The sequence below is a fragment of the Microcaecilia unicolor genome, chromosome 6 (genome assembly GCF_901765095.1).
Source record: "Microcaecilia unicolor chromosome 6, aMicUni1.1, whole genome shotgun sequence".
Lineage (NCBI taxonomy): Eukaryota > Metazoa > Chordata > Amphibia > Gymnophiona > Siphonopidae > Microcaecilia > Microcaecilia unicolor.
Window position 1 is genome coordinate 136,676,215 of NC_044036.1, and position 24,773 is coordinate 136,700,987.

A 24,773-nucleotide genomic window follows, 5' to 3' on the forward strand; every position below is an offset into this window, starting at 1 on the left:
AATTGAAAGAGCTGGAATAGAAATGCCTTTATTTTGCCTCTGTGGAAATGAGGGACATAAGAGCTGCACATTTTCCAGAGCTGACAGACAGCATCAAAGACTAAAGGCAGGAAAATCCAATCATGAAGGAACAGGAGGAAGTCCGTTGTATCCTGCCAGTTCAAAATATGTGAGCTGAGTAGAGCCAAGAGGAACTGACTCGTCAAAGTTCTAAAGTTCTTTTGCTAATTATATCCTTCACATACTGTTGTCAGCTTATCATTTGCCAATAAAGTTACTGGAATTTGACTTCCGGCACAGGCTGAAGGCTGCGGCCTAGTCCGCCTGCGCGTCGCCAGGGTAACGGGCGGTCGGCCGGAAGGGGCGGGGTCTGTCAGAAGTAGGGCGGCTGCGAGTGCGCGGGGCTGTTTTCCTGAGTGAGGGGCTCTGTGTCCGTGACAGGAGTAGCGCCCGTTCCGCTCGCTCGGCCCAGCCTCTGCTCGTTCAATGTGCCGCTCCGGAGCTCCGCGCCCCTGGCCATGGACACCAGCGACCTGTTCACTAGCTGCAAGAAAGGAGACGTCTTCCGAGTGCGGTGAGACCAGGAGCCGCTCTGCAGGAGTGTGTGGGGATAGGTGGCAACCTTGGTTGGGGGCATAGGAACCAGCTCTGTTGCTGCCTGACCACCTCTAATATTGAGCAAACTCCTTAACTGTGTCTAGGGGGGGATCATTTCTCTTGGGTTTAGCACCTACAATCATACTGAAAAGTCGGCTTCTATGGATGGTTGGTGGGGAGGGGGAGGTCGAGGTGTTGGGGGAAGCGGTGCCTCTGCAGAGCTGTTGTGGGGGGGGGGGGGGGGAGCGGTGTCTCTGCAGAGGTGTTGGGGGGGGGGAAGCGGTGTCTCTGCAGAGGTGTTCTGTGGGGGGGGGGGAAGCGGTGCCTCTGCAGAGGTGTTCTGTGGGGGGGGGGGGGGGGAAGCGGTGCCTCTGCAGAGGTGTTGTGGGGGGGGGGGAGCGGTGCCTCTGCAGAGGTGTTTCTGGGGGAAGATAGAAGTTTTGTAGGATTGTGGTGGGGGATAAGGGGCAGGTAGCAGCTCTGCAGGTAGGCAGGTGGTGGCTCTGCAAGGGTGCATGGGGGAAGATGACTGCTGTGCAGTGAGTGGGGTCTGAGAGCATTCCTGTGATGCATCTGTCCCCAACAGGGAGCAAGGGGGTGTTGTTCCTTCTTCCACCTTAGTGAAAGCTTCCTCAGTGGTTCTTTCTGCTGTGCTGCTTATGCTGTCCTGCTTGTTTACAAGCATTTTTTATTTTTTTCTGCTGACTTGTCTGGTTTGGATCTCAGCCCAGGTCACAGGATCTAAAACAGCTGATCACCCCTTAGAGCTGTCAGAACTGTCCAAAGCACAAACAAGCAGTACTTTAAACTCACAGATATATAGTTCTAATTTCTTCTGATCTTTATAAACAGGTATATGTTATCAATAATAAATAATACTAATATTGTATTTATATTCTCAAGTGTATCAGTTTTCATGATTACTGTTAGACTCAATGTGTTTGTTTTATGCTTTCCGCTGGTAGTAATGTATTTATTTATTATTTTCTAAGCTGAGCTCCTGTGCTTTATGCATGTCATACCCTGCTTCACTGCAGCAGATGTCATGTATAGCATCCGTGGCTTTCAGGTTTCATTCAGGTATTCCCTCTCTTCCGCTAAGCCCTAGAAATGGCTAGAAATGAAAAACTCTGGCAGCCAAAGGTGCATAATTTGGGCAGGCAGCATGCCTAATATGTCCTGGGTATTGTGCACACCAGTCTAATGAATGTCTGCTTCATTGTAAAAGTAGAGTTTCAAAAACTGAAGCAGTACAAAATTAAAAACCCTGTATAGGGAAATAAGAATAACCAAATGAAAAAATAACTTAATGGGAAAAACATGCAAAAAAATCTTCAAAACAACAACTGATAAAACTTGTAAAGTTCTTTGTATGGTACAAGCTCACATATCTTTTATTAGTTTTTGTTTAGAAGATTTTTTGCATGTTTTTCCCGTTAGGTTATTTTTTAATTTGGTCATTTCAGAAGTAGAGCATAGATTTAGTAGCCTATGTGCGTGATAAATTTATTTATTTTATTTATTTGCTGCATTTGTATCCCACATTTTCCCACCTTTTTGCAGGCTCAATGTGGCTTACATTATGCAGTAATGGCGATTGCCATTACCGAAATGAAAAATACAGAGTATTATGCATTTAAAGTATAGAAAATATAATATAAGTTAGACATGAATAGATATTCAGTTCATTAAAACATTCAATAATGTCTATGAGATTAAAGTAAACAAATAAAAAGAGTTCAATGTTAACTTGTTCTTGTAAAGTTGTGAAGTCAGTTCATTTAAGAAGGGTCCAAATGATAAGTCTCTTTGAACAGGTTAGTCTTTAATAATTTCTGGAAGGCTGCCAGATCATGTGTTGTTTTTATGGCACATGGTAATGCATTCCATAGTTGCGTGCAGATGTAGGAGAAATTAGATGTATATATTGATTTATATTTAAGTCCTTTACAGTTGGGGTAATGGAGGTTCAAGAATGTGCGTGATGATTTTTTTTGTGTTCCTTGCTGATAGGTCTATGAGGTCTGACATATCGGGGCCTCGCCATGGATAATTTTATGAACTAGGGTACATGTTTTGAAAGCAGTTTGATCTTTTAGTGGGAGCCAATGTAATTTTTCTCTGAGGGGTTTGGCTCTTTCGTATTTCGTCTTTCCAAATATGAGTCTGGGTGCAGTGTTGTGGGCTGTTTGGAGTTTCTTAATAATTTGTGCTTTACATCCGGCATATATGGAATTGCAGTAATCCAAATGGATTAACACCATTGATTGCACCAAATTACGGTTTATCATCGATTGCACCTAATTAGATCAGTGTGGAAAAGTAGTTTGTAAACCAGTTAGTTTGAGACCTATTCAAGAAAAGTCTATGTCCACTTCACTCTAATAATAGCCATACTGGGTCAGACCAATGGTCGATCTAGTCTAGTATCCTGCTTCCAACAGTGGCCAATCCGGGTCACAAGTACCTGGCAGAAATGAAATAGTGGCACCATTCCATGCTACCAATCCTGGAGCAAGCAGTGACTTTCCTCATTTCCATATCAATAACAGACTGAGGACTTTTCCTCCAGGAACTATAATGAGAGTGCCTATATAAATGTACACAGTTAAAACATCAGATATTCCAACACCATAATAATTTGTCAAAACCGCAAAGAACCTCGGCAATAACTGTTTTCACATAAGCTGTAAACTTATGGCTCACTTCTACTTATCATTAAACTTACAAATACTAATTTTATTTTGACTCTTTTTGTTTAGAAATTTTGTTCTCTGACATTGCATATGAATTTTAAAAGTAGTGCACTTATCTTAAATAACTGGACCAACATGCTATTTTCACACTCGGATTAGAGAATGCTAGCACTTGGGTTATTACAGATTCATGTGTAAGTGCTGGTTGTGGGCTAAGTGGTGGTCTGTAACCTTAACATGCAATTTGTATATTGCACAAATGAAAGAGGGTGTTCACGTGGGTGGGTGGGGGGGGGGGGGGGGCATGGGCAACTCCCACTGTTTCTCACACGTAGTATAGAGTAGTGTTATTTATTTTATTTAACACATTTATAGCCCACATTTTCCCACTAGTAGCAGGCTCAATGTGGCTTACACAGGACCGGGAAGACTACAGTGCATTAAAATACAATTAAACAATAGTAAAATAGTAAACGTTTACGTATCGTATAGACAACAAAGATAATAAGAGTGAGTAAGAAAGATAGAGACCATGGATTTTGCTGTAATAAAAGAAGAGGTAAATTAGGTTCAGTCAGGAAAGTAGGCCTTCTTGAACAAGGTGGTCTTCAGTAATTTCCTGAAATTTAAATGGTTCTGAGTTGATTTTAAGAATTTAGGTAGTGCATTCCAGAGCTGTGTTCCTATGAAGGAGAAACTGGATGCGTAGGTAGACTTGTATTTAAGACCGTTGCAGACTGGATAATGTAAGTTTAAGTAAGAACGGGAAAGACTGGAACTGTTTCTGGGTGGTAGGTCAATTAGATCTAACATTTATGTGCTAAAGTGTTGCTTAATGTTGGCACTTAAATGCCAGCTTATACTGGTATTCAGTAATGGAATCTGAGCACTCAGGTCCTGTTAGAATTCACATTTAACACCCAGCACTTTAGCACACTTTATAGAGTTGTACCCTGTGTGTGCGGTTGCACCTAATCTGCCTGTCAACAGAGAAAAAAATGGATGGAAACATGATTTTTGCTAAGGCAAGCCCTCTAGACTCTGATTCAAAGCAGTCCTCCTGTACTATGATACTTCCACAACCACTTTTGACAGTCAGGATGAAGGTTTTTGCTGTTATAGGCAGCGTTTAGCAAAAACAAAACAAAATCAACAAACAAAATTGGTTTGTTTTTGTGTTTAAAGAGTTCAGTTCCTTTTTGTCTGGCTGTTGTTTTCTGATGGTTTGCTGTTCTGTGGATGAGTATTTCCACAAGGCACATATATGTGAACCAAAATGTTATGTGGCAGTGGCACACCAGCCTTTGCAGAGCAGGCAGTATGAAAATGGAGTCACTTAACCCGCCATTACCCCCCCCCCCTTTTTTTTTTTGTTTACACAAAGCCACATAGCAATGCTGACACTGCCCATTCACTTTGAATGGGCTGTGTTGGCTTTTCTGCACCGGCTTTGTAAAAGGAGGGGTTAGATTGCTAAAAGAAAATAGGGAAGCACTGAAAATTCCATCAGACACTGGAAGCACTCAAAGGGGGAAGTTTAGAAGGGGCTGTGTACAGTGTGTGCTGTAGAAAACAGGGCTCGGCAGGCAGCAGCTTTCGTTGAAGTTGGATTTTTCACTTCATGGTTGAAATGAAAAATCACATTAAAATGGTATTGTTTTTCTTGCAGATATCTTGTTGAGCAGAGAGACGTGGAATTGAATGTCCGTGATAAATGGGACAGTACGCCTCTGTAAGTTCTAAGAAAATACTGTGATTTACTGTCTCTTGTGATAGCAGGTGAAGAATGATTAAATATTTGTTTTGGAGGACAGTTGACCTGAGATATTCATTCTGTGCTTTTTTAGTCTTTCAGCTTGGTCACAACTATCCTTTACTCGGCTATGGCCTTATGAGAACGTAAAGACGTGTTGCTTTTTAAAAAATGTAGAACTCATAAAAGCAGGTGTCTTATTGTACTGTATAGATTAAGAAATTGATGTGACATGGGTTCATGCTGTATAAACTGTGTATACACAGTGGAAGAGAAGCCTAAGTGTTATAGCAGCAGGCTGAGAAACAGGGAATCTTGGTTCAAATCCCAAATCTGTTGTGATATTGGGCAAGTCACTGAATCCTCCATTACTCCAGGTACAATCTTAGATTGAGCTATAGCAGAAAAAGGCAAATATCCATTTCAGAATGTCCCTTTCTTCATAGTGGGAACATCTCCCTCTTCCAACTTCCAATATTATATATTTTGTGAGCAGAGTTAAAATCAGGAGATTATTACATGATGTCAGTGGACAGTACCTATAATAATGAGCTCATCATGCTATCCATATGCAAATCTTGGGGGTTGGGCTCTTTGTGTGAATGTTTTGTCACATGAGCTGTCCAGGCAGTGGTGCTGAACAGCAGTAGACTATGCACTGTCAAACCCTAAGGTTTGTTCGATGTTTCTAATTTGTCTGTGGTAAACATTTTTTGGAAAGCAAGTCCTTTGAAGGTGTCTACAGGTTTCAGACACATATAATGTATGTTAGACTGGTTATGAACATAATTTGTGTTAAAGATATTGTCTACATCAAGCTAGTTTCCTGAGTAGACAGGTTTTATTGAATTACCAACACGGCATGATTTGGTTATTTAAGGATTTTCTTAGAAGAAATTAAAATGTACAATTGAGAATCAGACTCTTTGAAAAAGTCTGTTTTGTGTGTCTTGTTTTTCTTATGTCTTTTCTTTTTCTTTTGTTTGACAGATACTATGCTTGTCTCTGTGGACATGAAGAGCTTGTACGCTACCTGCTAGCAAGCGGTAAAGGCACAGCTTATGGTGGGAACAACAAAGTGAGGTCACTGTATTAGTGCTGCAGTGAGCTGGGAGAAGAGGTCAGGTCATAGTGGAAACAATGATAAGCAGTACAGGACTGCTGAAGAGGGTTATCACTAAATGAAGGGCAGACACACACCCTCTCCAGCATGTAACCACTATGCCCACATCTTCACTGTGCTGTGCTCTTCCTTGGATACCCTGACCTTCTCTTCTGCCGTGCTGTTCTCCACTGAGTTGCACCCTGATGCCTTCATGATGCCTCTCCCAACTCAATCAGTCACAATGTGGACTTCTCCCATGGCATGCCACACTAGTGTCCACCAGAGCCCAACATGCTGCTACTGTGTCACACCATGTCACAGTATGGCCACTCCCATGCAGTCAGGCATAAGTACATAAGTAATGCCACACTGGGGAAAAGACCAAGGGTCCATTGAGCCCAGCATCCTGTCCACGACAGCGGCCAATCCAGGCCAAGGGCACCTGGCAAGCTTCCCAAACGTACAAACATTCTATACATGTTATTCCTGGAATTGTGGATTTTTCCCAAGTCCATTTAGTAGTGGTTTATGGACTTGTCCTTTAGGAAACTGTCTAACCCCTTTTTAAACTCTGCTAAGCTAACCGCCTTCACCACGTTCTCCGGCAACGAATTCCAGAGTTTAATTTTGTGTTGGGTGAAGAAAAATTTCTCCGACTTGTTTTAAATTTACTACACTGTAGTTTCATCGCATGCCCCCTAATCCTAGTATTTTTGGAAAGCGTGAACAGACGCTTCACATCCACCTGTTGCACTCCACTCATGGTGCTTCTCTGTCTTACTGGGCCCTGCCTTGCTTCCACCACTCATCCCCACTTCTCCCTCCAGTACTCCTCTCTCATTCAATGATAGCTGGCCTGTAGCACAGTGTGCAGGTCTCTGGTGCCATACTGGCATAGTCAATGAATACCCATCATATAAAGTGGGGTATTTATGCTCCATTCCTGTTTTCCAATTTCAGTAATTTCTAGAACGTGTTACATTTTTTCCCTTTATTTCCACACATCATGGCTTTCTTTGGTATTCTATTAACCACTGAACCTTGTTACTTTGGGATTAGAGTTGAATCTGATTTTCAGTTATACTTCATTGATTTTATTGTCAGAAAGCAAATGCAGGGGGGAAAAAAGGCCAAACAAATGGGAACCATAATTCTCTGGAGCAGCTGCTAGTTGGTAATATTTTGAGTTTGTTTAGCTCTGAGTCGAGTGACCTGCAAACTGCAGTGGAGCTTGGGGATGGGTTACGGGTGAGTTTGCATCTTGTCAGCTAAAGGGGGCTTATAGTTTGAAACTTTTCACTTTTTCATCATTTCTGTTTTCTAATTTTAATTTCACTGATTCAGTTTCACAATTTGTCTGAAAATACATCAAAGCAAGAAGCAATATAAAAATAGGGTTAAACAACTGTGGTCCTTGTATGTCACAAGGCAGTTGGGATTTGAAGATATCCACAGTGGCTATGGATAAGATGGATTTGCAAATGCTGTATCCATTGCATATACAGTGTGGGTATCTTGAAAATCATTGCCTCTGGCATTACTGAGTTATTTTGTTTAGTGTAGCAGCAGGAGACTCTTAGTTGCAGTGCTCATTTGGCAAGTGACGTTTTCACTCCATACCGCTCATGTTTTAGGATGGTAATTATTTGCTGTCCCAAAAAAATGTGAATATTTCCAGCTCTTTAGACATTGGAGTTTTGTAAAACTAAATGAACAGACCTTTAAATGGTTGTGCTCAGGATGTCTAATATAGTGGTTAAAACCATCCCAGAATCAGCTGTGCTTGAGCTCCTGAGGTCTTAGAATAGTGAAGCCCAGAAAAAATGTAAATCTGTGCAAGATCAATTGACTTACTGTTATAAATGTACATTTTGTTGAAGTCCTTGTGCTTTTTTTTTTTTTTTTAACTGCTATGTGCCAGGGGCAAAGTGTGAAGCAAACACTTTTGATGGGGAGCGCTGTTTGTATGGTGCACTGAATGATACCATACGGAGGCTGCTGAAGGATTACAAGCAGATCACTGCCAAGTGCATGCAGCGGGATTACTATGATGACTTCCTGCAGCGGTAAGCATGGCAGATGCATGTGCTCTCTGTCAGGGGAGGACTCATGTACTTCTGGTACAAAAAGAGAAGACCCCCCCCCCCCCGGCCACGCCTTCCCTGCTTTCAGTGTCAGGGATCAGGGCCGTCGTCTAGTCTGCTCATTCAGTTGACTGAAGCTTCTATCATCACTTTATACAGGGGTATACCAAACTGTTTTAAGTGAGCTGGTTTGGTTCCCTCTGTCTATGTTCACATTTATCTTTAAAAGAAAAAGCTGAGGGCGTGAGAAGTGTCCAGATATGACTAATTTAAAAGAAAAGGCAATTGCTTTTTCTTTTAAGCATTCTTGACCATCTGATCTGTGACAGGTTGGATGGAGGATCTGGGGTGGGTTTCCCTGAAACATCTGTGTCTTTGCACTTGTCTACTCTGGCTCTTTGCAGTTTCTTGCACAAGGAAAAAGTAGTCTTATTATGGGAAAAAGAAGTGAGCATGAGAGAAACAAGCCTTTTCATAGACCCCTGTACCTTGCAGCTGTTTCCTCCCTTGCTAGCTAATGAAAACAGCTATGATTCTTGATACTGCTCCATTGCCGTTAGAGGTGATTCTATAAGCTGATTGCACGAGTATATCATTACAGTAACAACATATGTACGTGTATGTCGGGGGTTCTGAAACCTGTCCTGCAACTATGTGTATATCTCCAATAATACGTAGTTTGCAGTTGGGCGTGCACATGGGTGGAGAGCGTAACTTGGAATACTATGATATGTGCGTATCTCTGGAACATAGTCGTACACATTTACTCGAGCGCTTTCACAGGCAGAAGTGCTCATGCCCAGTTATGCTAGTATTCTGCAAAGGAAAGTAAGACACCTACTTCACTTGATAGAATATGCTGCATCTGGTTCCAGGTATAGAATTACCCCCCCCCCCCCCCCCCCAAGAGGCAGTAGGTGCAAAGTAGTCCTTATCTTATCTTACACCTGAACTTCTATTCATAAGGTAAGGAGCTATCGCAAAAACAAGCATCAAAATATCTGACTGAGAAAACAATCGCTGAAATAGTCAGGGTGTTTAACAGAGGAAAGGCCTTGAGAAGCCCCCAGCGTAACTAGAAGCTTCGGGGGTTGGGCTTCTTCATCATCGGCCAAAAAACCTCTGTGAATATGTCTGTTTTTATCAATTTGCTTTACTGATTCACTTAATGCATTCAATTTTTACTAATTTGCTTAGTGCATTTGGGTCCACACCAGATATTACTTAGCTTTATCAGGTGTTCAAACGTGCGGGTCCTTCTTACACTTCGACCACTGTTTGTTGCATGCATAATTGAATCCAGGATAAAGTGTCTTCCCAAGTTGTCAGACCGTGATGTCATCAGCATAAATAAAGTATAGGAAATCAATATCTAGTAACCTACCTAAACATCGCATCAATAGGTTAAAAAGCACTGGTGAAAGAGGAGATCCCTGAGGGACTCCACACGGTGCCTTCCATTTCTCTGAGAAGATACCATCTTTTTTGACCATGTAACTTCTATGTTTAAGAAAGCTCAAAACCACTGCAAAGCATTTCATTGGATACCACATTGGTTAAATATAATAGTTAAAATATCCCAATCAACTAGATCAGATGCACTCGAGAGGTCAAACTGAAAGACTTATGGCTTATGTGCTGAGGATATAGTTTGGGTGTTATTTCCCCTTTTTCCTCTTTCATATAGGGGCCCTTTTATTAAGCTGTGTAGGCGCCTACATGCGCCAAATTGGAGTTTACCGCCCGGTTATCGCGTGGCCCTTGTGGTAATTTCAATTTTGGTGCTTGGTTGAAAAACATTTTTTATTTTCTGACGTGCTGCAGCTACGCATGTCAAGTGGCATTTGACGCACATTACCGCCCGGTTACGACACGAGACCTTACCGCTAGGTGAATGGCTTGTGGTAAGGTCTCAGAACCAAAATGGACGTGCGGCAATTTTTATTTTGCCGCACGTCCATTTTCGGCAAAAATTAAAGAAAGGGTATTTTTTGTAGATGCACGGAAAAATAATTCTGTGCGTGTCCAAAACACGCGTCTACACTACCACAGGCTATTTTTCAGCGTACCTCTAAGTCTTTTCTGTGTTTCACTCATTTGACCAGCAGGGGTCTCTCTTTTTTTTTTTTAATCTGAACCATGGAATTGCTGTAAAAGTTTTCAGACCCCTGTTCCATGGCAATATGAGCCAGTCCAGCTTTATTTTAAGATTAGACGCCCATAGGCTTCTTGCCTGAGAAGAAGCGGTGGGCTTAATGACCACATCAGAGCTTAGAGGGGTCTTGTAGCTAGCCACAGAGATGTGTTAAGATCTGTCTGCTTTTACTTGCGTTGGATAAAAGAAAATAGCCTATCACTGGACCCTTTTTTCATTACTATGTGATGTTGCTGTTCCCTTGTACAGGCTGCTAGAACAAGGCTATCAGAGCGACACTGTCTTTGTTGTCCATGGAGAGACGTTCCGTGCCCACCGCTGCATCCTCAGCGCCCGCAGCACTTATTTTGCAGAAATGTTTGAAGCTAAGTGGAAAGGAAAGAATCTGATTGGATTGAAACACCCTTTGGTAAGGCTGTATGAGAGGTGTTGCTCATTCAGGAAGCAGGTCAGCACAGTTCCAGCAGTCAGGCACCACTGCTGACAAGTACCATATACTCACTCCCAGCAGAAAATGTTCTTTAGGTTTGGTACACTGGCCTAAAAATGTTCCTGCCTGAAGCAGTACAAATATGCCACAAACATGGAAGGCAGCTGTAGGCGGTGTTCCTTCCAGTAACTGGGGAGCCTGGTGTGATGCTAAGAAAAATGACAGTGTTCTACTTATGGGGTCTCTGACGTCTGCTGTACATATACAAGAAACAAAAATAAATTTAGTCCAGAGGCAAAGAACGTTCTTGTGAGATTGAAGAGCTTGCTCTCTGTATGTAAGGGATCCTGACTCCATTAAGTCAGGGCATGCTTGGCCAGATAACAGAATCAGAATGGTGGATAAGGGGGTGGCCGTCATGCTCTTAACTGTGTAAAACCAACCTGCAGTACTTCATGAGTTTTCTTGCATTGTGGAAATGGAATTTCTGCTTATTTAAATGACTCCTGTGTGGTTGATTCCAGATTAATCCTGCGGCTTTTGGCTCGATTCTGCAGTATCTGTATATGGGTAAGTGAGTTGCTGCTACTCATGGCGTGCATGTGGAATCGGTATTGCTAGCTCTGTACTTTCCGTCCCATTTCACTTTGCCTGTGGATGAAGTTTCTGAGCTCCCAATGAACCAGGCTGAAGGAGAGACATCTTGTACTTGCCAGTGACTGTCCCAGCAAGAGCTGCCTTTATAAAAATAGTTTTGTCTCTGACCTTTCATTGTGTTCTTTGAGCTTCCAACTCAGAACCAGGGCTGGGACGTGGCATCAAAATCCTTCATTTTACTGTATTTTTGGTTAATTAGATTTTGCTCACATCTTTTCAGTAGTAAATCAGGGTGACTTACATTCAGGTACACTAAGTATTTTCCTGTCCCCTGAGAGCTTACAATCTCATTATATGTCTGAGGTAATGGAGGGTTAAGTGATTTGCCCAAGTTCTAAAGGAGCAGCAGCAAGATTTTACGACAGGCTTCCCTGGTTGTCAGCCCACTACACTAACCACTAGGCTACTCCTCCACTCCATTCACACGTGCCTCATTACCCAACTCTAATTGAGACATTTTAGGCCTGTCCTGGTTTTCAACATGGTATTTGTAGTCCCTGTTCAACCCATCGAAATCATTGCTGCCTGGTCGAACAATGTATCAGGATAGCATTGTTAGAAATGCAGGACTGGCCTTTGTGTTTGTACCAGAAGTAGGTAGGTTGAGAGCTGTTCTGCCCAGAGATCCCCCCCTCCCTCTGTTTTATCTCTTCTCTCCCAGCTTACTAGTCTAGCCATTGTAGTGACTGTCCTTGGCCAGAACCCTGCAACTGTGGGTCTTCAGTCTGGTCAGCAGGTGACCAATGACCATAACTTACTCAACCCCATCCTTCCTTTCAGGGGCTAAAGGTTACCTCTGTTTAATCACTAGCTGACCCAGGAAGTAGAAGACTCAACTGAGGGACTGGGAACTTTCTTACAAGGCAGTGACAACAGGCTGGCCCAAGCCACTTTTTCTACCTACACCAAGAAATTATTTTGAGTTTATTAGTTTTTATCTGTGGCTTTTTGTTCCATTTGGGAGATGTGCTGGCTTAGTCCCCCCCCCCCCCCCCCCCCCCCCCCCCCCCAGCACACAATCTCCTTGTCTCCTTTTGTATCTGAGAGAGAAGGAAGGAAACACACTTAAGATTAAATCTTTAAATAACTGCAGAAGATGAGTGAAAGAATATCCTACTTAGAGATCTGTTAGAGTCAAATAGAACATGCATACAGCACAGAATGAAACACGGAAGCATTCAGAGCAGTTCACACTCTGGTAAGGTGCAATGAATTGTCAGCTCTTTGAATTAGTCATTGTGCCGTGAAACACAGTAACTATTAGTCAGCAGTGCACCAGTGAAAGATACCTGTGCTGATTTACCTGTGCTGATTTACTGTTCTCCATAACATGCTTTGGCTCAACTGAACTGACACTTTAGAAACTTTCCCTCCATCCCGGGATTCATTGTAACAAGATTCAGCTGTCTTCTGTCACAGTGTCTGTTGGGCTTCAGTTGTAGTTGCACAGTAGAAAAATAGATTGGTAATCGTATTTTTGACCAGTTTGGAGAGCTCTGCATCTTTTCTTATATCAAAACAAAATGAGCAGAGTTATTTACTTAAATATTTCTGTGCTGCATGATCTTGCCATTCTCAGCAACTTACACAAAGCTGCTCATTTTCAAAGCACATAGACTTACAAAGTTACATAATAACCTATGGGACTTTGTAAGTCTAAGTGCTTTGAAAATGAGCCCTATAGAGGGGCATAATTGATGGCCGGCCCCGTCAACCAGCGTACCCGACTCTATTATCAAAACAAGATGGCAGGCCATCTTTCGTTTCGATAATACAGTTGGGGCCGGCCAAATCTCAACATTTGGGCAGCCCTTAGAGATCACCGGCATTAGAGATGGCCGGCATTGGTTTTTGCTGATAATGGAAACTAATGCCGGCCATCTCAAACCCGGCCAAATCCAAGGCATTTGGTCGTGGGAGGAGCCAGCATTTGTAGTGCACTGGTCCCCTCACATGCCAGGACACCAACCGGGCACCCTAGGGGGCACTGCAGTGGACTTCATTAATTGCTCACAGGTACATAGCTCCCTTCCCTTGGATGCTGATCCCCCCAGATCCCCCCCAAAACCCACTCCCCACAACTGTATAGCACTACCATAGCCCTTAAAGGGTAACGGGGGGCATCTAGATATGGGTACAGTGGGTTTCAGGTGGGTTTTGGAGTGCTCCCATTTACCATCACAAGTGTAACAGGTGGGTGGGGGGGGGGGGGGGGGGGATGGGCCTGGGTCCGCCTGCCTGAAGTGCACTGCACTCACTAAAAACTGCTCCAGGGACCTGCATACTGCTGTATGGAGCTGGGTACGACATTTGAGGCTGGCATAGAGGGAGTAAGGGGAGGTGATCCCCGATTCCCTCCGGTGGTCATCTGGTCATTTAGGGCACATTTTTAAGACTTGGTCATGAACAAAAAAGGACCAAGTAAAGTCGGCCAAATGCTCATCAGAGCCGGCCTTCTTTTTTTCATTATCGGCTGAGGCCGGCCATATCTTAACCACGCCCCCGTCCCACCTTCGGTACACTTCCGACACTCCCCCTTTAACTTTGGCCGGCCCTATGACGGAAAGCAGTTGAAGCCGGCCAAAATCAGCTTTCGATTATACCGATTTTGGCCGGCCATCTCCCGATTTGTCGGAAGATGGCCGGCCTTCTCCTTCGAAAATAAGCAGGATAGTATATCAAACATACGATATAACTAAATATCAAACAAGATAAATATAAATAAATATAAACATTAAAAACACCACATCTTACCATGAGTGAAACGGATCAACCATACTTGCAGGTGGCTCATAATAATAATAAGTTCTTAAGATGCCATCTCGCTTCCAAATTCCTGTTTGAATGGGTATGTCTTCCAGCAGTTTCTTAAATACATCATAATTTTGAAAAATATGTAATTCAACAGGCATAGAATCCAAAGTTTAGGATCAGTGGTAACAAAAACATTTGATGATTTAATACTCATCCAGTTCAACTACATGAAATGAGGTGCAATTTAGTATATATTCTGGAAGGGTCTATTGGATATACCAACAATCAGAAATGAAGGAGAGAGGGGTGAGATTAATGCAGTGAGATGATATGCTGGGAACTGGGCTATCTAGGTTGAAGTGCTGCTTCTACCACTGACGCTTGTTTTGAGCATGGGAAAGTCACATTATCTCCCGTTGTCCTACCTTTCTGTCATTTGCTGTAAATGCTGGTTTAGGGTCCTGTGTAGGTGCCCGAGAATGAGATCTTGCTGCTTCTCTGGCAGGTCGCTTGGATATTGATGTGGAACATGTGGAGGATTGTAAGAGACTGGCAAAGCAGTGCAGGCTTCAGGACCTCATTGAGGAGCTGGAGAGCAAGTGTAAAAAGGTGTATGAGTTTGGTAAGATTTCCTCCCTTTTATATATGTAGGCTTCCCAAAATGTGAGCAAAGACTTTCTGTTTCGTTTACCCACTCTTGCCCTTATCTTCTAGATCTTCTGCTGGACCTGGGTAGAATTGTTTCCCAGTTTATATGTTAGAGTTGTGGTTATACCATCTGAGGTGATAACTGGGACCATTAATTGGTTCAGGTTTATACATTGGGAGCAAAGGGCAAAGGTGAAGACTGTGGATGAGAGGCCATAGCTTCCTACGTTACCTGTGATAGTTATTGCTGAAAAGCTGGTTAGATATTCAAATGCATGGGAGTGAGGGAGGGGAGGATGATTTCTTTTGTTGTATTCCCAGGAGTTCATAAGAACCAAGGCCTTCTGGCTAGGAGAAGTTTGGTGTTTAAGAGTTTGATTTACTTTGGTTTGGGGGGGGAGAGATTGAGGGACGAAAGGGATTGGGGTTAATGTTATAAATGCTGGCAACTTCTGATCTTTGTTCTCTGTTTCATATTATGTCAGTAAAAAAGTTTGCACAATCCTATGACACCCAGCTCCTATCCACTCTTATTTAAACTCAACCAACAAATGTTTTAGGGAGTAGTGTAATGGATCTATCAGATCTTCATGTCACCACCATTCAGGCTATATACGTGAGCCAGGCACTTTCTTATGGTGGGCATGTGTTCGTCATTGATCCAATATTTTTTAAAATTTTTCTTTAAATTTTACCCATCAATTTTCTAAAGATTTCCTAATTCAAAGTCCATAATAAAATTACTTAACTTGCAAAAATCTTCAGTTCTTCAATACTTTTATCTTACTGTCTTTTTAATTCTGGATTAATGAACATCTCTGATATAAGTAACGACTGTGAAAAAAAAGACAGTAAGATAAAAGTATTGAAGAACTGAAGATTTTTGCAAGTTAAGTAATTTTATTATGGACTTTGAATTAGGAAATCTTTAGAAAATTGATGGGTAAAATTCAAAGAAAAATTTTAAAAAATATTGGTTCAATGACGAACACATGCCCACCATAAGAAAGTGCCTGGCTCACGTATATAGCCTGAATGGTGGTGACATGAAGATCTGATAGATCAGTGATGGTGAACCTTTTAGAGACCGAGTGCCCAAACAGCAACCCAAAACCGAATTATTTATCGCAAAGTGCCGGTACTCATTATGGGCGGGGTCACCACATATGACTCCACCCCTATGATAGCCACACCCCTTACACCAGCCATGGCGCATATAAACAGACATCATTGAAAATATTATACTAGTTTAGGAGAAAAAAATAACATGACTTTCTTCCATTATAAATCATTTCTGTAAGCTGTTAGAGCTCCAGTATGCCCAGTGCAAAATAAGACAGCAGATGTAAATTCTCCAATTCAACATATTCCAAACACTAAAATGAAAATAAAATGATTTTTCCTACCTTTGTTGTCTTGTGATTTTGTTTTTCTATTCATATTGGTTCTAGTCGCTGATTCTGCTGCTCTCTATCTGTTCTCTTAACTCCATTTCCAGGGCTTCCTTTCCATTGATTTCTTTACTTTCCTCCTTTCTTCTTCATTTCTTGCCCTCCATCCATGTCCAGCAACCATCCTCTCCCCTCCAGCCACAAATGTCCAGCAGCCCACCCAGCACCAGGCCTCCCTCCCACCCAGCACGCAGCAGCAGCAGGCCTCCCTCCCACCCAGCACCCACCATCAGGCTTCCCTCCCACCCAGCACGCAGCAGCAGGCCTCCCTCCCACCCAGCACCCACCATCAGGCTTCCCTCCCACCCAGCACCCACCATCAGGCCTCCCTCCCACCCAGCATGCAGCAGCAGGCCTCCCTCCCACCCAGCACCCACCATCAGGCCTCCCTCCCACCCAGCAGCACACAGACAGCACCAGGCCGGCCTCCCGCCCTCCCTCCAACCCAACGAGCATCAGGCCGCCCGCCCGTCCGTCCTCCCTCCCTCCCAGCACCAGGAACCCCCCTCCTCCTAAAATTTAAAAAGCGTACCTCCAACCTCCTCAGTCGGGGTTAAGGCGGCGTGCGTCGGCAGCGAAGCGCCTGTGCTTCGCTCGACGCGCCTTCGGCCTTCCCTGTCTCTCAAGCTCTGGTCCCGCGGGACCAGAGCTTGAGAGACAGGGAAGGCCGAAGGCGCGTCGAGTGAAGCACAGGCGCTTCGCTGCCGCTGCCGACGCACGCCGCCTTAACCCCGACTGAGGAGGTACGCTTTTTAAATTTTAGGAGGAGGGGGGTTCCTGGTGCTGGGAGGGAGGGAAGGAGGGAGGACGGGCGGGCGGGCTGGCTGTTGCTCGTTGCATTGGAGGGAGGGCGGGTGGAAGGCCGAACTGGGAGGGAGAGTGGGCGGACCAGCGATGGCGACGGCGCGCGTGCCAAGGGAGAGGGCTCTGCGTGCCATAGATTCGCCATCACTGTGATAGATCCATTACACTACTCCCTAAAACATTTGTTGGTTGAGTTTAAATAAGAGTGGATAGGAGCTGGGGGTTATAGGATTGTGTATATATGATACCTCCTCCTTTGAGAAAAGACTGATACTGAAAATAGTGGCTAGAATAAAAAAGTTTGAACACAAAATGTATGGAAGCTGCTCGGTGCAGTGGACTTAGGACTGTTAAAGCCCCACATCAGAGATGCATTGTTTGTGTACCTGGATGGGCACTAGGAACTGGTGTGCTCATAACACAGCTTGCTAGAAAGATTTGTCTTGCCTTTCTTAACTTTCCCCTCCTGTTGTATCTTTCTCAGTGTCTTCCAAGCCTGGGACCTGGGTGAAAGTGCTGACGATTGAGTCTCAAGGTAACTGTAGACTGCAGGAGGACCTGGCTCTGCTAGCAGACTGCGCCCTGCCTGCTGAACTCAGGGTAGGGGCTAAACCCTTGCTTCCCAGTCATACATTCACAGACTGTATTTCACACTCATCTCTGTGCAGACTGCGCCCTGCCTGCTGAGCTTAGGGTATGGGCGTTGCTAAATAAAAGAAACCCCTTACTTCCCAATTTTACAGAGACTATACTTCACACTTGTCTTATCTCTGTGCAGATGGAGATTTGTTGTCTAGTGAAGCTCCATTTCCCCATTCTGAGTACTCTCTAGATGAAGCTGACACTTCCTCACTGATGCAGTGATATGCTGTTAATGCTTTCTTGTTTCAGAACAAATCTTCCAGCTCTTCATGTTAGAAGAGATGTCTTGTTTTTAGACCCCCAACTAATGTTTACAATTGGCAGTGGAAAGGACAAATATTCATTAAAGCTCATGCCTCTGGGGAGCTTCACACTCTTATTATTTCTTTGTATCTTTGTGTTGAGTACTTTAACCCTACCCTCACCTCCCAGTGTCTGAATATACAGATACAAAATATTAGATTATGAGTTATGAAAAGGAATCACTGTGGACTAACCCTTGGCCTGGATTGGCTGCTGTCGTGGACAGGATGCTGGGCTCGATGGACCCTTGGTCTTTCCCAATGTGGCATTACTTATGTACTTATGTACAACCTAGTGTGCTTTGGCTGTTAAAAAAAAAGAAACAACCAAACAAAAAAAACATTCATGTTGGGGATTATTCATAAAAGAAATGGAAAACAAAACTGAGAATATCATTACGCTTTGTATAAGTCCCTGGTGAAACTGCATCTTGAATATTGTGTGCAGTTGTAGGCACCCTATCCCAAAACTTACACAGCGCAACTAGAGGTTTAAGAGAAGGATGGCAAAAATGATAGCAAGGATAGAGCATCTCCCCTTAAACAGGTTAAGGTTCTTCAGCTTGGAGAACAGATGACAGAGAGGATAGAAACTTATAACATTATGTGGGTGGAACAGTTAAATAGAGAACATTGTATAACCTTACAAACAACACAAGAAGGCACACCATGAAACTAACAATCAGCAGATTAAAAATGTTTGGTCATCCAGTGCATAATAATCTGTGGAATAAGAAGAGATTTGGATAAGTTCCTGGAGGAAAAACCTATAACAAATTATTAGCTAGATAGATTTGGGAGAACTGTTGCTCATTCCTGGAAATGAGCTATGAGAAATCAGTCCTCCTTTTAGGATCTGCTGGGTATGTAACCCAGGCTGGACTCTGTCGGAGACAGAATGCTGGACTTGGTGGATCTTGGTCTGACTGAGCATGGCTTTTGTTATGTTGCTCGTTAAAAAGTTACACAACATTGTGAACACGTGTGTTATGGATAAATCTAAACTGCTTCCCTTAAACATAGGTGTTCAAGCAGCTGCAGCAAAGGTTCACTCACATCTTCCCGCATTACATTTTCAGCATCCCAGTTTTCTGCGTCGTTGTAGCGCCTCTTACCTGGCGATGCTGAAAGTGGGTAACATACATCGGGGAGTAGATTCAGAGAATCGGATTTCAGGCACTGGCATAGGGTCTTGAGTGGTTGACCCCTAGAGGAGACTTACTGTATCACCTCAAATATCACAGGACTGACTTACGGAGGCCCTGAAAAGAATTGGTCTACAGGAGAGTTTCCAGCACATGACTTAGAAGGGCTTTTCTCTTTATACTCCAGGTGTTCTATACCCCAAAATGATCCTTCCTAAGTTTTTCTCTGTATATATTGCTATGTATATTTATATACCTGTTCATTCTTTCAGGTGGGATATGGAGAGCTGCCATTTGATAGTACAGACAACTTCAAAAGCTGCCCAGATGTGTGTTTTCGTGTGTCAGATTACAACTTCCTTTGCCATAAGGTAGGGAATTCCTTGTGGTGCAAAGTAATTTTGAGATCAGGGTTATAAAAACACCTCAGCAGTCTCTCTTGCTGTTCTCAGTTAGAGGGAAGTTGGTATGGTGGGATAATTTTGCATTGATTGTTAATATTTTAAAATTGGGTATGATAATTATCTTTTAACTTATAAAGTCTTGCGTGACTTAAGTCCTTTATAGTAAAGGCTTTTTAGATCTGTTATCTTCTATAAGGACTCCTCTTTCTGCAAGTTCAGTTTGACTACATGTGCCCTCTCTGTCTACTATGAGACTAAGACATGAACTTGACTTTTTCTATTGCAACCCTATTAACTTGATGTACCATCCATCATATTAACACCTTAGCAGTTTAGAACAATAAAACAAATGATGGAATTTTGTTCCTATTCAGCAGGTTACAACCATATCTTTTGCTTGTTTCATTAAAATGTGATTTGTTCAGTATGGCCTTTTGTGTTTGATCCTTAGTGTGCTGTTCTTTTGGTGAGACTGAAACCAAATCTTTTAATTTTATAGGTCTTTTGAGATTTCTCTGTGCTTTTTAGCATCTGAGTTAATTTGGAATTTTTTTTAATGCTCTTTGGCTATTGTAGCATATTTTCTGTTTTTAGATATGCATTTTTTATTTTTAACATTATTTTTAGCAATGTTATATTGATGATAATTTTAGAGTTTCCTTGTTTATTTTTAATAGGCTTTTCTTTTTTAGGTTTATTGTATTTTTTTTAAATATATATATCTTTGTAATATCCAAGTATTGTGCCCTCCTGTGAGCAAAAGAAAAATGTATCCAGCAATCCTGGGGCAGGTTGGGTTGAGCTTTATTTGGATTTCAGATTTGATTGCTCACCTTTCCAAACCTGAGTCAAGTTGAGTATTTCCCTGCCTGAGAGGACTTGTACATTTAAGTTTACCTTGCTGTAATGGCACTTAGCTTCTTCTGCGTCTGTACTTTACAGGCCTTCTTCTGTGGGCGAAGTGATTATTTCAAGGCCCTCTTGGAAGACCATTTCAGTGAGAGCGGAGAGCTGCAGACACAGCCAAGCATCCCTGTGGTGACTCTTCACAATATCTCTGAAGACATTTTCATCCGGGTTTTGTACTACATCTACAGTGACAACACAGAGGTACAGTAAGGCCAGCAAGTCCCCTCACCTCTGTTGCTGGCCCCCTGTCCAATTTAGGCCTTCAGTTTTGTTTATGCACTGTATTTAGTTACAAAATCTTTGCTATGAGCCCACCCTATAAGCAAAATAGATATAAATAAGGGACAGTGGAAAATTGTGTTAAGATCCAAATTATAAGAAACTGTGGTGAACTGAAGGTATTCACGTCATGTGTGTTCTGGCACTTCCATTTTATCACACTAATGTAAGGACTGACATTTACATGTATTTCTTTGTTTGATATGCTCACCTCACCAAGCAGCTTCAGACAAGTTATAATAAAATACAAAACACAATTATATCAATTCCCCCCCAACCCCTAGAAATGTGGTAGCTTCTTCATATTGTTTCTCAAATAGCACTTTACAGCATCCAGAAATACTGTAGAACAGGGGTTCTCAAACCTGATCCCGGAGGCGGCCCAGCCAGTTAGGTTTTCAGGATATCCACAATGAATATTCATGAGAGAGATTTGCATGCAGTGAATATTCATTGTGGATATCCTGAAAACCTGACTGGCTGAGGTGCCTCCAGGACCAGGTTTGGAAACCCCTGCTATAGAAAACATTCAGTATAGACACAGCACTGGGCCTTTTTGCTTGTACAAATGAATGAGTCCTGCCACTAGATGGTAGCAGAGAGCCTGTCACAGCTCTGGTGCATAGAAACAGCTGTTTTTTTTTCTAATTTATTTGGATTTGCCCCAGGTACAAAAACTTAGATTGTAAGCCCTCTAGGAACAGAGAAAGTACCTGCATATAATATGTACATCTAGTAGTGCTATAGCAATGATTAACCAGTCGTAGTTAAATTTTGTGGATTTTTTGGATCTTCGTGTTGCTTCAGTACCTCTTTTTTTTTACAAGTTGTTTATTTACTACATTTTTAAAATACATTTTGGTGTAGCAGCACATTGTATTCTACTTCTTGTCCCGTCTTCAACACCTGCTTAAAAAATGGAAGGGCATGTAGTCCTTTTGTGACCCCCAACTCCACGGACTTCTGTTTTCTAAGGGAGGATCTCTTCAGGTGTAAATCCATGGTCACAATGACATGAATAGGCATGAATGGGAAAAAAAATACATACTTTCCTTTCAGAATTTTTCTCTTTTATGAGTTATGATGATACAATTAATTTTATGAGTTTTCAGTTGACATTGGGGTTTGGGAAGATTTGGGAGATGAGGGGACATGGTGGGGTAAAATTTGAGACATAAGTCACCTGTTGTTTGGGTAAAAGCAGAATAAAGCCCCATAAGTCATCTGTATGAGCGTAAGTAGGTTTTCAATCTTAAAAGTGTGGGTGAACTTGGTCAGAGCAGAGAGAGATGTTTGGGGGGTGAGGAAGGGCATTCTTGAGACCTGTATTAAGTGAATACAAATAAACTGCTACTGCACCTGTTAAATGTATGTGCAGCCATCTACATGCATGCTACCCTGATTTGCAAACTCACTTTATACAGGCCCCTTGTTTTTGAAAATAGTCCTGTTCTTTGTGAGCTTCCAAGTACATGCATACCTTTTGCAGTAAGCCACCCAACTGTCGGTTTATCCCGTTTTGCAGTGTTACTGATCTTTTTAAAGACTTCAAAATGCCACCTAACATGTGGGGCTTTGTCCCTGATTATTGGCTTTGATCTGTCTATATTGAAGGATACCATTGGATTGGAATTTAGGCCTTCTTGATACTTCTCTGAGGTCCTCCTGGGAAACTCTGCTGCTGCAGAATGAGAAGTATCCCAAATGAAGAGGGTGGAGCACTAAGATCCAGTGTAAAAATGTCTCTATCTCCACTACTAAAAACAAACAAACAAAAAAAGAAATCCTCTCCTATAATTCGTCTACCTTCTATTTATTTCAAAACAGCCACAGGGCTTATGGCAAGAAGTTTCCTGTATCACTTTAGTCTATCTATAATTGGCCAGTATTTTGGGAAACTGCACCTGTACCGCTGTCAGTTATATTTACTAGGATTAGTTTATTGCTGGAGGCAATCCAGGTGATTGCCTGGGGCGCCAGTTAAATATGCTGCTGCTTCTCTGTTTCCTCCTGTGGCCCTGAGGGCTTTGATCATAAGTTACATGAGCAATGTGGGACTTCATTGATACAGAGCACTGTACATTTTAGATTCATAAATATATCATGGGCTTTGGGGTGGGAGGAACAGCAGAGGTGTCTGCACAGGCACTAGGACAAAAGCGGCAACTGGACTGTGGCATGATGGAGACAGATGCATGAGACAGATGAGGGAGAGAGTAGGGGCACTGGAATTAAGATCTGACAAGGGCACATCAGAAGGGTACTGATCTTTTTCACCGCCTGTAATTGCTGGGATAGTGCAGTGTTTTTCAAGTCAGTCCTGGAGTACCCCTTGCCAGTCTGCTTTTCAGGATATCCACAATGGATACACATGAAAGAGATTTGTATATAATGGCGGCAATGTTTGCAAATCAATGTCATGCATATTTATTTGTGGATATCCTGAAAACCTAATTTGCATACATTGCCTCCATTGTATGCAAATCTCTTTCATGCATATTCATTGTGGATATCCTGAAAAGCAGACTGGCAAGGGGTATTCCAGGACTGACTTGGGAAAAACTGGGATAAGAGTATACAAGTGAGCTTCTTCTATTTTATCTATTAGTGTCAGTGGTAGAGATGACAATCCACTATCGCTTGCATAGTGGCACAGTTAACACTCTTGTAGAAGCTCCTCAGTTTTCATATAACCTAGTTGTAATAAAGCAAATAAAGCCCACTGACTTGCCATTTCTGCTAAAGAGGCTGATGAATGGGTAGCTGGAACTGAAAAAGTGTTTAGCACCGATAGATGAACAAGGACAGCTGTAAGAACTTTATAAGAACTGTAACAGTTCCTAGCAAGGTTTCAGAGAGCCCAGCACTCTCTCCAACTGTAGCAAATGACAGGTTGTTAGAGAAAGTGTACGTAAGGAGCAAGGCTTCTCAAGAACCATCATGCCCATCAGATCCTCCCAGTTTTCAACGCTTTGGGTTAAAAGATGTACTGAGTCTAAGCATAAGCAAGAGGCAGGTGTCCAGGGCACTAAATTTCCAAGTTTATTATTTTCTTGATAGACTGCTTTTTAGTAATCTGTCATAGCAGTTTACAAATATATAAAAAAGTAGGAAATATGAAGGGAAAGGAGAGGAATAACTAAAATATACCGCAAAACAAATAAAGATAAAGTCTGTATTGCAGATCCAGTCACAGCCACCCAGACAAACCGTCGAGAGTGGTGAAACAAAAGCATCATGGAAAAGAAGCATTTTCAGACTGCTTTTTAAATTGTATGAAGGAGTGAGCATTCCAGAGAGAAGAGGGGCCAATGACACTGAAAATATGGGATCTGATGAAGCCATGTGAAATCTGCCAAAGGGAGGAAATCAGAAGTGAAGAGCAGAGATTTCGTCTTGAGAAATAGAGAATCAGAAGCTGAGACAAATGTACTGTACACTCAAGGTGGTGTACAGTAAGAATAGATCAAACATGAGCAGTAGGCAATTAGAGTAGTAAAAATATTCGAACGACAATACAAAGTATGGCATGATATACCTCTTGCAATGACAACACACTATGTACTAGAACATTATAATTGGTAGTGAAGGGTAAGGCAAAGTTGTAACATACAGATGAGTAAGAAAGTAGGAAGAATTAGAAAGTAAGGTGATTGATTTGAATAAAGTTGCACATGAGGTCAGAGAGATGGTTAAATATTATCTCAGCTAGGGTAGGAGTGGATAAACTACTGCAATATGAAGTGGAGCCGGAATTATGCACCTTGTGGACCTTGATAAGAATTTTAAATTTAATCCTGTGAATCTCCGGCAACCAATACTCCTCATGTAATAAAAGTCTAACATGATCATACTGCTTAGAGCCAGTGAGAAGTTTAACCACAGAATTTTGGATTCTTGATGATGGTGAAGGTCTGTGGCTCGCTGACCTTTGCAGGAGACTATTGCAGTAGTCAAG

The 24,773-nt window shown here is 42.4% G+C and overlaps 1 protein-coding gene across 2 annotated transcripts in view; it reads left to right on the plus strand.

The window, feature by feature from the left end:
- Positions 1 to 378: 378 nt before the first annotated feature.
- Positions 379 to 24,773, plus strand: part of ABTB1 (ankyrin repeat and BTB domain containing 1) — a 29,887-nt gene continuing 5,492 nt past the window's right edge. The window contains exons 1-10 of one of the 2 annotated variants that reach the window (XM_030205763.1): positions 379 to 574; positions 4,963 to 5,025; positions 6,037 to 6,092; positions 8,073 to 8,217; positions 10,640 to 10,799; positions 11,345 to 11,390; positions 14,737 to 14,853; positions 17,619 to 17,734; positions 19,496 to 19,594; positions 20,570 to 20,737. In XM_030205763.1, coding sequence (XP_030061623.1) covers positions 519 to 574; positions 4,963 to 5,025; positions 6,037 to 6,092; positions 8,073 to 8,217; positions 10,640 to 10,799; positions 11,345 to 11,390; positions 14,737 to 14,853; positions 17,619 to 17,734; positions 19,496 to 19,594; positions 20,570 to 20,737 — 1,026 coding nt within the window. In that variant the 5' untranslated portion in view covers positions 379 to 518. Of the gene's footprint in view, positions 575 to 4,962; positions 5,026 to 6,036; positions 6,167 to 8,072; positions 8,218 to 10,639; positions 10,800 to 11,344; positions 11,391 to 14,736; positions 14,854 to 17,618; positions 17,735 to 19,495; positions 19,595 to 20,569; positions 20,738 to 24,773 lie in introns of those variants that run through there. The other variant, XM_030205764.1, reaches the window with a different exon arrangement.